Here is a 13,824-nt window from a genome sequence, read left to right as displayed (position 1 = left end):
TAACCCGAGAAAGCGTCCATGAAGCTTAATAATTGGTGTTGAGCCGTCGAGTCTACTAGGACGTCGACTCTTGGAAGGGGATAGCTATCTTTAGGGCACGCTTTGTTAAGATCGGTGAAATCCACGCACATCTGCCACTTGCCGCTCGCTTTCTTCACCATTACCACATTCGCCAGCCAATCGGGATAGTAGACTTCCCTGATGAAGCTTGCCTCTTGGAGTTTGCGGACCTCTTCCGCTATTGCTTGGTCTCGTTCCGGTGCGAACACTCTCTTCTTTTGTCGGACGGGTGGAAATGAGGGCAATATATTCAATTTGTGTACCATGACCGAGGGATCGATTCCCGGCATATCGTCATGGCTCCAGGCGAACACATCCTTATTGCTCCTCAAGAAAGCTACGAATTCTTGACGGATTGCGGGTTTGGCAAGCGTTCCGATCTTGGTTGTTCTGTCTGGATTGGAACTGTCGAGAGTTATCTCCTCCAGCTTCTCTGTGGGTTCCGCCACCGTTCGGTGCTCTTTTATGTTCAAAGCCTGGATTTGGTCTTGCATCTCCATCATAGCTACGTAGCATTCTCGTGCGACAACTTGACTTCTGCGTAGCTCTCCCACCCCATACTCCGTTGGGAACCTGATCATTAGGTGGTAAGTTGACGTTGCCGCCTTCCACGAGTTGAGCGTAGGCCGTCCAAGAATAGCATTGTAAGCGGACGAGCAATCGACCACCAAGAATGTCACGTTCCTGGTTATCTGTTGGGGGTAATCTCCTACTGTCACCGGTAATGTTACCGAGCCCAAAGGGAATACCCTACTCCCTCCGAAACCAACGAGCGGGGCGTCTGTCGGTATTAGCAGCTCCCTGTCAATCCTCATTTGCTGGAATGCTGGATAGTACAAGATGTCGGCTGAGCTGCCGTTGTCGATCAACACTCGGTGCACGTTGTAGTCTCCTGTCCGCATGCTGACGACGAGGGCATCGTCGTGTGGATGATGTAGGCGCCGTGCATCCTCCTCCGTGAACCCAACAATAGGGACTTCTCTGTCTGCTATCCTTGGCACTCTGCCCGTCGACTGGACATTCTGTACCATCCGAAGGTATGTTTTGCAAGCCTTCTTTGACGATCCGGTCGCAGTAGTTCCTCCGATTATCATTCTTATGTCTCCTATTGGGGGTCTTGGTCGCTCGTTTTCTCGGCGGAGTTGTTGTTCCTGCGGGGGTTGATCCGTTCTCCCCTTGTTGACGAACTTCTGCAGCTTCCCTTGTCGGATAAAGGCTTCGATTTGCTGCTTCAAGTCGTAGCAATCGGCCGTGTCGTGGCCGTGGTCACGATGAAAGCAGCAATATTTGTCTCTGGACCTTTTGCTGGGGTCACTCTTCAGCTTTCCTGGGAACATCAGGGACCCTTCGTCCTTAATCTGCATTAGGACTTGGTCAATCGGCGCGTTTAGCGGGGTGAAACTTGTGAACCTTCCGCCCATGGGTTTTGGACGTCTGTCCTCCCTTCGGTCTCCCATCCTTCCTTTCTTCCGCCCCTGGTCCTGTCGGGAATCCTCCTGTCTGTCTCTTTTCTTGGGTCTATCTTCTCGCGATAATAGTGCGTCCTCAGCGTTCATATATTTGGTGGCCCTGTAAAGCACCTCCGACATGGTCTTGGGGTCGTTTTTGTATAGGGAGAACAAAAACTTATCCCCCTTCAGCCCATTCGTGAATGCTGCTACCAATATCTTGTCGTCGGCTTCGTCGATCGAGAGCGCTTCCTTATTGAAGCGTGATATGTAGGCCCGCAGTGTCTCCTCCTCTCGCTGCTTGATGTTCATTAAACAAGCCGTGGATTTTCTATACCGATGTCCTCCGATGAAGTGCGTGGTAAATTGAGCACTTAGTTCCTTGAAGGTGCTGATGGAGTTGGGTGCTAGTCGGCTGAACCAAATCCTTGCTGCGCCCTTTAGGGTAGTAGGAAAGGCCCTGCACATAATCACGTCTGCCACTCCCTGAAGATGCATCAGGGTCTTGAAGGTCTCTAGGTGATCTAAAGGGTCCTTGACTCCGTCATAACTATCCATATTCGGCATGCGAAACTTATTCGGCAGGGGGAAGGAGTTGACGGTTGTCGTGAAGGGCGAGTCAGTCCGGTTGACAAGGTCGTCAAGATCACTTGACACTCGACCCTTGAGAGCATTCATCATTACATCCATCTGTTCCTTAATCGCCTGCATCTCCACGATGATGGATTGTGGAGCTGTATCCGTCGGGGAAGGGATGTTAACGTCCCGTCGCACTGGTCTGCTCGGGGCGTTACTCTCCTGCTGTCCGTCCTGATCTATCCTTTCAGCGCTGGTCCCTTATTGATCCGCTCCTTGGTTATTGACCGCCGCATTCTTTTGGTTCAGCTGCTCTTCTAGGTCGTGGTTTTGTTTGGTTAGGCGCTCCACGGCTGCGGCGAGCGTCTTGACCTGTTTTTCAAGGGCAGTTGTAGGGGCTTCTTCTTGAACGTCATTCGTGGTTGCCATTGAGCGTGTGAGTACCATGTAACTCTTTTGTCTAGGAAGCGATTAAGCGCTACACTTTCCCACAGACGGCGCCAACTGATGACGTTGAAAATTGTCACCAATGAGTCACACCGTACTCGCGACTCAAAGCGAACCTGCACACCAAGAACGAACGGAAGAAGACCTTTAGAGAGCACCGGTGTGGTGCCGGCCAAACACTCTCCGAAGGTCAAGTCAGAATTCGTCCTTTTTCCTCTAGAGAGTTAAAGAGGGTCAAATTTTCGTACCTTGATTTGCGTGAATGTTACTCCTTTTATAGTAATAGAGAGTTGGCTTTTCTTCTTGACCTCCAGATCTTTCCAATGTGGGACTCTGATATAATTTCCCTTATTGGATCTTAGGGCTTTTTCTAGGCAATAGAGATTTCGGATCATGGGCCCTTACTGCACCTGTGAGCGATGGGCCTTCGAGGCGCGTGGGACCATCTTTACACGGGCCCAACAGTTTCAATCCGTCCGACCCATTAAGGTCGGCCCATCAGACCATTTTATCATCTCCAACCATAATTTAAATTAGGAGGAACCCATCCTGACTTGCCATGCTTAGATGTTATTTTTGTCACCAGTGTCAACATGATTGTTGCTACATAGCTACCTATTGCTGATGAAGACATAGACAAATTCTCATCCCCAAACTTTTCAATCCGTCTGGTGCTTGTGAAGCAAAAAGCTCCATTTGTGCCACATAAACAAATGCTTCAGACGCTCCTAGAAATATGAATTGTGGAGGCTGCCAAAAAATACTCTATGTTGCCAAAGTTTCCAGCATGTTTTAGTCTTTGTTGCAGTAAGCATTTCACAGCGTAAGCAAGCATTTCACTTCTTCAATCTGTGTAACAGTGCAAAGTTGCCATGGATTCATGTCCTCTGATGGGAATTTTGTGCATCATCATCCTCCTAGGTACTGTAGTAAAGGCTGCTCGATCAAAAAAAGATGAACACAGGTAATAGCATCCACTCTTTTTCTTTTTTTTTGGTTGATAATCTTAGCTTCCGCTCTTTCCAAAATGAATCCACTCCACTTTATGCAGATGTTAGTCTCCCTCTTGGACTTTACTGCTAATAGTCCTTTTATATCGTAATTATAGGCTTATTTTATTGGATAAACTAAATATGCATGCCAAACATAACAAAATTTCATTGGGTAAAATCTATATTTCGAAACTTTAAGCTATAAGATTTAAATATCTCCAAACACTAGGGATATAATTTGCAATTTAGCCAGTTTATTTTTTAATCAAATTGGAAGAAGGGTAAAATCATTATTTTACAATTCCAAGGGCTAAAATTCAACTTACATTTGATTTTTTTTTTTTTTTTTAACAACTTACATTTGAATTGGTTGTTACCTACAAAAATTTGTAATTGGAAAATGGGACTGGTACAACTTACAAGTATTTATTGTCTTTAAGTATTAGTTTTTCTCATTTACGTCGGGACAGAAACTTTGTAACTCACAACTTTGCTATACATGCAAGTCATGTCACATGTTTTCTTGTCTAAGTGGAAGATGTCTCCCCACATATCTTAACTATATTTTAGGCCGACTTGGCTTCTATTTCTTAATACTAATATTTATAGCTTCCTTCTCCAAAAAAGAAAAAAAAAATCAATAATCTGAGGGGCTTTAGTTATGGTGAAAAGAAAAGTGTTTATTTTCCCTCATAATATAATAAATAATTTAAACTAATATTTATATTTTTCTTAAAATCGCTTCATCCAATTCCATGATAAGTAGAGATTTTGAAATTCTTCAAGAAACAATACGATTAATCTAATTTTATTAAATAAAATAAAAAAAACCAGCAACAAGTGAACTCTAAAAGGTACAACTTAAATTTATTTGTTTTTATTAAGTACAATTTTTTTTTCCCAATCCTATTTCCTTATGGTTGATTATTTTATATTTTTCTTATAATAGCAATAAATGATTTCGACTTAACAAACTAATAGGTGGTCGCCGCTACAACCAAAAGTAATCCACTTTCTCTATATGTGCCCCATAGTTCAGTTCAAGTGCTCCACTCTGTGTGTGCGCGTGTGAAAATGGCACTTTCTTCAACGCTTTCCCGCCTAAACCTCATTCCCAGACCATGGCTTCCCTACACAGTAACCACTCTCAGAGCTCTAAAACTAAAACCCCATAAACCACAACTCCTCCGACCCATGTGGGCACCTCTCACTCTCTCTTCCTTCTCAGTCTCAGCCCAAATTCATAGACCCCAAGATGACAATTTAGTCGTTCTGGGCATCGAAACCAGCTGCGACGACACTGCTGCCGCCGTTGTATGTCACCCAAATTTCGTTTCTTTTACTTTGGCTCTCTGATGGGTGTTTCACTGTTTCTGATTTTGTGCTGTCTTTAATGGGTTTTGGCTGTTTTTGTGTGTTTCTATGTTTTTTGGTGGTGGGGTTTTAGGTGAGGAGCAGTGGTGAGATTCTCAGCCAAGTTGTGTCTTCTCAGGTATATTACTTTTGATGTCTTCTGGATTTAGTTTGATAATTTCTGCTGTAAAAACTTTTTTTTTTGTTCATTGTAGAGAATAGCATTTATGATTTTTATTTTGCAGTCAATCGTATTTTGGTACTTTTAAGGTTTTTTTTTTTTTTTTTTTTTTTAAATTTAATTTTTCTTTCACTACCTCATTTGAATGGCTAAAATTCTGAATTTAAGTTGAATATGTTACATTAAATTATTCCAATAGCTAGACTGCTTATTCATAAGATGATGAGGGAAAAGTTTTTCTTTTTATTTTTTTAATTGAAGTTCTTGTAGGGAGAGCTTCTAAGTTAAACCATCAATATAAAAGGAAGCTGAATAATTTATAGGCCAAGGCTGTGAACGCAGCAGTGGTCAACTTAACTCCCATAAGGCCTACAAAGAATGTGTTTAACAATCTTCAATAAACTAATCGAGGTTGGCCACATATTTTTCTCTGCATTCTATCCTAATACCATACTCTCTGTTACCTCCTTAATTAACATGTCATTTTTGTTACTGCTCATACCAACGTTATATTTGGTATTTTTTTAGTTCCTTCAACTTGAATCAAGTGAGTCACTCATTCTCACAACTTTAATCTCCCTCGTTTTTACTTGATCAAACCATGTTAAACAACTCTCTCTAATCTTATTATCAATAAGAGTCACCCCTATCTTTAAACAAATTTCCACGTTTCGCAAAATCCTATATTTCCTTTTATTTCTAATTATCTACCTTAATATTTTTATTTCAACTAAGTTCATTTCATACACATTGTTTCTTAATAACCTAATATTCAGTATCGTAAAGCATAGAGCAATTGATTTTTTTTTTTTTTTTTTTTTTTCTGCTTTAACAGAGTAGGTATTCTATAATTGCACAATAACATTGTGTGCTTCTCCACTTTATCCATCATGCTGTTGTCTTTTGATACACACCATCTTCATTTGCTTCATCCTTTTAAATGATTGACCCAACATCTCGACAGCACTCACCCTTGGGCATTTCATGCTTATCAAGTTTTACAACCTGTTAACTTTTGTTCTACTTTTTCACTAAACTTACACTACATGTATTTTCGAAAATGGAATTTAAGAAGGTCTATAAAGATCCCTATAGTTTCTTCAATTGTAAGAATATTGTTATATAAATCTGCTACATGATATATAATTATGTAATAAATGGAAGTTATCTCTCTCTCTTAAAATTCTCTTTGTTTTAAAAGTTTTTTTTTTTTTTTTAATTAAAGAAAATTTAAAGTTTCCTTCTCATGAAGTATAGAAATTGACTAATATCCTGTATGCTGCTAAAGCATCCTAAAATGTGAAGAAATGGGCAGACCGGAGAGCTTTTTCAGAGTTGCTATACAATAGACTACTCACAGGAAACAAGTTGTCTGTTGAAGTGGTTTTTGCCCATTCACTATGATTTCTAATGTTTTCTGGTTGGTATGCATGATAAATTTATGTTCTACTTGTATGGTTTGCCATTGTCTAATTTTGACTCTTAATTGATCAAGGCAGACCTGCTTGTTCGATATGGAGGTGTCGCTCCTAAAATGGCAGAAGAAGCACACTTGCAAGTGATTGATCAGGTGTCTTATCTGCATAACAAGTTTCCCTAGTAGTCTACATCTCTTTTCATGCTGATATTTTTGTTCACGTCACACTTATGTTTATTTTGCAAAACCCACTTTGACAGTGACGGAGACAACATATGCTACCCTAAAATCATGACACTCACCTTTGAAGTTTTGCAGGAAGAAATAAATTCAGATGCTTGGAACCTAGGCTATTAGGCTTATCAGCATTATAAAAGTTTCAATGCTGATGTGGGCCTAAATTTGTGCTTATTGATTTCAGGTTGTACAAGAGGCACTTAATCAAGCTAATTTAAGTGAGACAGATCTATCAGCAGTAGCTGTTACTATTGGTCCCGGTTTAAGCCTTTGTCTTCGCGGTAATTTGAGTGATATCTCTCTTTGTTGTGGTATCTCCTCCAAAATTATCTATTGCTTTTGATGCCAAATAGTTGGGTATTGGCACTGCTATCCAATTTAGAGGTGGGAAATGTCCTTGCAAGTGGTAATGATTGCGAGATAGTATATAAATAGTAATTTCAATAGAAAAAGGATGAATGAATACTACAAACATGCATTGGTCTGTGTTACTTTTGTTATCTTACATGTGTGCATTTGGCAAAGGATTTATTTATTCTTAGCTTATTTGCTTTATGTATAGATTTTTAAAACCTCAGTTTTTCTGGGTACAACTATACTTTAACCCATTTTCAGCAAAAAGCTGCATCCAAATGGACACTAAGTGAGTGTTTGGATACGTCAGTGTCTGCGTTTTTGCTGGCGTTTGGCATTTTGTATGGGTCTCGTGCACTGTTCACGGGACCCACAAACCTCTTTTTTTAGCAAAAATTTCATTAAAAATGGGTCCTACGATATTATTCACACATTTAAAAATTATTTCGCTACAGTGTTTTCAGTTTTCAGTAATAAGCGGTATTCAAACCAACCCTAACTGTAGAACATTGTTAGGAGGCTGTTAAATACAGTTAGAATGATTTGCCAGTCCAATTTAAAGGCTGGTTTGTCCAGTTTGTCATTTCAATTTATCAGTTTGTCAATTTATTAGTCAAAATTGTAAATAAATGGAAATACACGATTAGAAGGGAAAAAAAGTGCTACTCATATGATTAATGTTGGTTTGGTAGGTTGTAGGCCCCTGTTTCAAGTACAAGTTTTTGTTGTAAAGAATGTTACAGTACTTGCTCAGGATTAATTGCGGGGAATTTTCCAAAAATTTAGAAATTACTGCAGAATTATGAATCTTGCATCCATGAAGGATTCTTCCTTCCCCAATTATTTCAAGTGGATTTTTTGTTTGCTTAGAATTATTTCTTCATGCAGTTGGAGTGCAGAAAGCGAGGAAAACTGCTGGTAGCTTTAATCTACCAATAATTGGAGTACATCACATGGAGGCTCATGCTCTAGTGGCCAGGTAGAATGGTAAAATCTAGACAATGCAGAATAGGTTGCAATTGAAATAAATTAGCATGCACATGATACGTTTAAAACACAAATTGAGTGTTATGTATTTTTGCGCTCTTAAAAAATTGAAGAAAAAATGCTCCCCGGCATGAGCATAAACTACTTAGCCTGTCAAGTATGAATGCCCCTAGATTACCTGGATAGCAGGTGAGGTTAGTTGCTCGTAGGTTTTATTGGCTAGAGGCGAGTCCAAAGGGCTCTTTTGTACAAAGGTTCCCTACGTTATCCAAAATAATAATAAAGAAAAAAAAGACTGTTGTGCATGTGCCTTAAGTTGCATTCAAAATTGTAAGCTAAGGTGCATTTCTGCATCTGAACTTTGTTTTTTCTGTTCTAGGCTAGTGGAAAGAGAGCTGCAATTTCCTTTCATGGCCTTGCTTATTTCAGGTCAGAATCTCTACTCCTTTCTTTCTTTAGGTTTATATTAATGACTTTCTTATATGTCTAAATTCTAGCTTGTTTCTCATTTGATATTGTTTAAATGCTCGTTCTTATCAAATCAGCCCAATTTCATGCCGTAGAAAGCATTGAATTGTGAGCACACTTCACCATGCTAGACATCATATATAAGTCCTATTTCTTCCAGATCACAAGTCAAACTGTAGTGCATCAAAAAGGATTGCAAACAGTTTAGATGAAGGGCAATTTCCTAGAAACCAGAAAAAAGGGAAAACATGTCATTCTAGCTGCCTCCATTCCTAAAAAAACGGAACACTCACTAAAGATAAAATCTATTACAATAAATAAATAAACTAATTTAGTTGGGGCACTGATGTGATGATAATTCATTGTGTAAGTGTTGACTTGCTTTTTGTCCTTGTTGGCTCCCTTAGTTCTCTGTGGTACGTTGTGTCAAAAATCCTGCTTATTACTTATAAGTACGTTTGTTTACAAGTTGATGAATTGTTCAATTGTTCCTTCACTGCACTTAAACAATAAGTTTTGGCATCTTACTACGATTTCAAAACTCCCAGTCATTCATTACCATGGACTGTATTTTAAGTTCGCTTCTTCTATTTCATTTGGTTATAATGGCCTTGAGCATTAATGCATTATCTAATTGTTGTATGCACTTTTTTTTTCTTTTTTTTTTTAGGAGGACACAATCTACTTATTCTTGCTCAAGGCCTTGGCCAATACATACAACTTGGGACCTCAATAGATGATGCAATTGGTGAGGCATATGACAAGACAGCAAAGTGGCTTGGTCTTGATATGAGGAGGAGTGGTGGGCCAGCTATAGAGGAGCTTGCTCGAGAGGGTGATGCAGAATCAATCAAGTTCTCTGTAAGTTATTTTCTGGGACTTCTTAACCTCATTCTGGTAATTTTTGGCTGGATGTGTATCCTAAGTTTTTGCACTGCATTAATTTTTAGATTCCAATGAAACAACATAAAGATTGCAACTTCTCATATGCTGGTCTGAAGACTCAAGTGAGGATGGCAATTGAATCCAGAAATATGTATGTAGCAAATGTCAAAATATGTATTTCTACCTGGTGAATTCAATTCAATTTACATTCTTTGATGAATTCTACATGACTCTTCCTCTTGAACTGTAAAGAGTACTATAATTTTGGGTAAAAAGATTCTGGCTATTTACAGGTGGTCATATTTAGGATTAGGATAGAAGACAAAGATAGTAAGATTAAGAATTGAAGCATAAAAATCTTGAATACTTCCCATGTACTTGGGAAGCACCCCTTTGCACTTTTTGAATGAATCATTGCATGTCAAAAACAATTGAAGCAAAAAAAAGAACAAAGATAGTTACTTTTTTGTAGGATGCGTAGTAGCCCTAAGTCCATAGATCTGGTTCAGGATGCGGAATTTGAGCTGCAGGGTGAGAGAGAGAGATGGCTATTGCCATCAAGAGCAAATTAAGTGCCTCTATTGAACTCTATCTTTGCTTTTGGTCTTTTGATTTAAATATTTCTTTTTTGATTGGTAAATTATGTACCCTGCGGGTTTTGAACCCATGAACTTACCCTCTAGCCTTTCTTTTGGGAGGAGGAATTGTCATTTGAATCAAAGGTAGTATGGGTTTTAAAAGTAGAATCCCAGGAAGAACCAAGGAGCTAGCACGGAAGTGAATTAAATCATTACCAAAGTAATATAAATATTGGTAAAATGACTGGCCTAAGTTCACATTCTGTTCGGTGTTGTATTTGGTTAGTGTATTCATGTCAGCTCAGTTCTTTTATCATTGATTTTGATTAGTATAATTCCTGAGCTACAGATATATTGAAGTTGCTACTTAAAAAAATAAGTATGGTTACCATGAAGTAACAAACTATGAAAGCAGCATGCAATTTAAATTTTAATATTCTTTCCCTTTCAATCTACCATCCACTTTTTGATGTGTGTACGGGCTATGTGCAGTAATGCTGAAATTCCCATTTCTTGTGCAAGTAGCCAAGATAGACGTTCTCGAGCTGATATTGCTGCTTCTTTTCAGGTTAATTTATTTATATTATACTTAATTTGGTGAATAAAGCATTCTTGAGGCCTTCAATAAATTCTTTCTATATTTTTATTGCTCCCCCTGATATTGTTTCCATCCAGCGAGTTGCAGTATTACATCTAGAGGAAAAGTGTCAACGAGCAATTGAATGGGCATTGAAGATTGAACCTTCTATAAAACATTTGGTGATTTGAACTGCATTTTTTTCATATCAATGCTGCCTCTTTCTGTTAATTATCCATACATATAGAGGATCACAACATTCATCTTATAATCTGCGGCCTGCAGGTAGTCTCTGGAGGTGTTGCATCAAATCAGTACGTTAGGGCTCGCCTTGATCAGGTTGTGAAGAAAAACAGTTTGCAACTTGTGTGCCCTCCCCCCAGTCTTTGCACGGACAATGGTAAGTCATATTTCTGTAGTTGCTTGCCTTGTGGATGAGGTTATTCACCTGTAGTAAAACAGGGACCTTAGGATGTTAACCTAGAGTAGCTGACAACACTGGAATCTGCAAAACCGAAAGCAAATTTAGCAGGAATTAGCTACTTGTCTGTTTTCATAATCATAGAGAAGGTATTTTATTTCTGTTTGTGATGGTTTCACAATCTTCCTATTGGTCCTCAATCCCCTTATTATATCTGTAAAAATTCTTGCTGCCCACTGTTTTGTTGAAGAGATGAAGCAACATAAAGTTCCATTACTATCCAGATGTTTATTATATTCCAATCCAATTCTTTAGCAGTGAAAAGATAAGTTCAGCATATATTACTTTCCATGCAGTACTAAACAGGTTTAAAAGTTATATATAAGGAAGAGTTCCTACATGTGCAAAGTTATGATTAATGTTGCTTGTCAGATAGTCTGGAATTTCGAATTCCTGTCATTCAAGATTAATGCTTTATTTTCATTTGACTAGGTGTAATGGTGGCTTGGACTGGCATTGAACACTTTCGCATGGGCAGATTTGATCCTCCACCACCTGCAGTTGAATCTGAAGATTTTGTGGTTGGCTTCAAACTCTTAAACACCAATAACTGTCTTCCATTTGTCTTATTGCCCATCATTTATCACTGTCTACACAGCCCTTTACACGCTCCCTTTCCACCCAACCCCCACCACCCCCCCCCCTCCCTTCTTAAAAATGGGAATATAGAAGAAGGAATAGTGGTGGTCTGGAGGGAAAAAAGAGGGCAAAGCCTTCTTTTGGTACATGAGATTTATTTTTTTGGATATGAAAAGTTTATTGTCATTATCATGGTCATTATAATTACAACTAGCAAACTTCTTCACCCCGCTGCACAATTGTCTCCCTTTATGACACCATGAATGTCATAAGAAATTTGAAATGGTATAGTCCACTGTTTTATTGTTTGTCCAACAAAATGATTCATTCTCACTGTGACATAGGTTTTAGGCACATGGAATTTAGTTACTTCAATTTTAGATATGCAATTGGCTTCTGGATTAACTATGCCATGGAGAGTAAACTAAGTTATAGATGTTGATAGCTTTTTCAGTTGGATTTTTTAATGACTTGTACAAGTTGATAGAAGTTAATATTTCTTTCAACAATTAATTTGTATGTGTTTGCTATATGAATCAGTATGATTTGCGGCCAAGGTGGCCTTTGGGGGAGGAATATGCTGAAGGAAGAAGTGAAGCTCGCTCCTTGAGGAAGGCCCGGATCCATCCATCTCTTACATCTATCATTCAAGCATCACTGCAACAGCAACATTAGTGTGCATCTCCATTCTGTTTACTCCATTTATACAGCTCGATGAGTGGAACCATGTCCTTGGATTCATGATATTTACATGGTCCTAATGGCTGCGCTTACGTCGCTGAACTGAGTTTATGATGGTGAATAGAGATGTTTTGCAACTTGCAAGCATGGCATCAATTTGGAAATTGACAATCAGTATCAAGCATTGTTTTGATGACATTGAGGAGGCAGTTGATTAAGAAAGGCAATTGCAGCATTTGAACTTGAAATTTATAGGAGAGCTTGTAAAATTTGCTACTTCTGTTCACTATTGTTGTATTAAACTGTACATATCATTTGTATAGATGGTTCCAACCACAATAATTTATACAATATATTCCTCATGAGATTGCCTCTGATGTATAACTATGCATTTTTGCATGTGGTTCTAAAATGGTGGCTCTGTAAGGCTAAAACCATTTTTAACCCAAAGATACTAGTTCCAAGAGAAACTTTTGTAGTCTCTTAAAAGGTTCTCTTTAAACAGCCATATATGATATATGACACTCATCTTCATGAACAATTCTAGCTAATTCTCAATTAAACTTTATTTCAGTCATAATATCAATATTAATATGCATTTCATCATCTTCTCCCAAGGCAAGGGACTTCACTATGGGTACAAGGTAGGTTAACTTACATAAAAGACTAGAAGATCAAGACTTTTTAATGAGGCCAAAGGCTATAACATGTCTTATTTGCACGAAATAATCAAGAAAGGGTTGTTATGTATTAGTTGGTTGGTTAGACAATTTGTTGTAGGCACTTATAACTAAATCTATATAAATACTTGTCCCAAGTGTAAATCATTCCCTTAGATGGTGACTACCTCAAATCATCGTAGATTCATCATCTCAATCTGCCGTCCTTTGAAAACTTGATATTACGCCCTTTAAGTTGATTGGGGTAATCTAACTTTTTGCTCTCCCCTCATTATACTAACTATAAATACCCTCCCAATCCAACCCCCACCCCCCAAAAATAATTGGATATGTTTTTTTTTTTTTTTAAGTATATTTTAAGCGGAAGAAGATGATTTGAATCATGGAGATTTTTGTTGAAAATACTAGGAGATACCACTTATCCTAAACATCATTAACAACACAATAGAATTTGTTTGTTATATATATTCTAATAACTTTTGTAAATACCATCAATAATTTTAAGAACTTGGTTTGTTATATATATTCTAATCATCACACTTCTAACTAAATTTTGCATTCTATGATTATATCAATATTAACAAGACATGTTACTCATTCCAACTCAAATTTTTTTTTTAAGTCACATTTAAAACAAATTATGATTACAATGGGGCCAATTGAGCTCTTTTCACAATCCATGTTATATGTTAACTTTTTGTCAGTCGCCCAACTTTATGTCGGTATTTTGTCAAGTTTATAGGCTTTAGGACCAGCTTTATATAATTTAACCTTAATAAGCAACCTTTGCCAGTAAATAAAGAATCTTGATAATAGTGGGTTTAGTTAGTTTAATCGAAAAAG

General features: G+C 38.2%; 1 protein-coding gene across 1 annotated transcript; it reads left to right on the top strand.

Moving 5' to 3' along the window:
- Positions 1 to 4,529: 4,529 nt before the first annotated feature.
- On the top strand, positions 4,530 to 12,666 carry LOC115958022 (probable tRNA N6-adenosine threonylcarbamoyltransferase, mitochondrial). Its single transcript, XM_031076382.1, has 13 exons — positions 4,530 to 4,837; positions 4,971 to 5,015; positions 6,553 to 6,627; positions 6,896 to 6,992; positions 7,954 to 8,044; positions 8,432 to 8,481; positions 9,191 to 9,381; positions 9,471 to 9,556; positions 10,476 to 10,551; positions 10,659 to 10,742; positions 10,846 to 10,960; positions 11,474 to 11,562; positions 12,161 to 12,666. The coding sequence occupies exons 1-13, from the start codon at positions 4,598 to 4,600 to the stop codon at positions 12,293 to 12,295; spliced, it is 1,374 nt and encodes a 457-aa protein (XP_030932242.1). The 5' UTR covers positions 4,530 to 4,597; the 3' UTR covers positions 12,296 to 12,666.
- The last annotated feature ends 1,158 nt before the right edge of the window (positions 12,667 to 13,824 follow it).

The sequence above is a fragment of the Quercus lobata genome, chromosome 8 (genome assembly GCF_001633185.2).
Source record: "Quercus lobata isolate SW786 chromosome 8, ValleyOak3.0 Primary Assembly, whole genome shotgun sequence".
NCBI classification, from domain to species: Eukaryota; Viridiplantae; Streptophyta; class Magnoliopsida; order Fagales; family Fagaceae; genus Quercus; species Quercus lobata.
The sequence above is the reverse complement of the archived record's forward strand: the minus strand, read 5'-3'. Positions and strand labels throughout refer to the sequence as shown.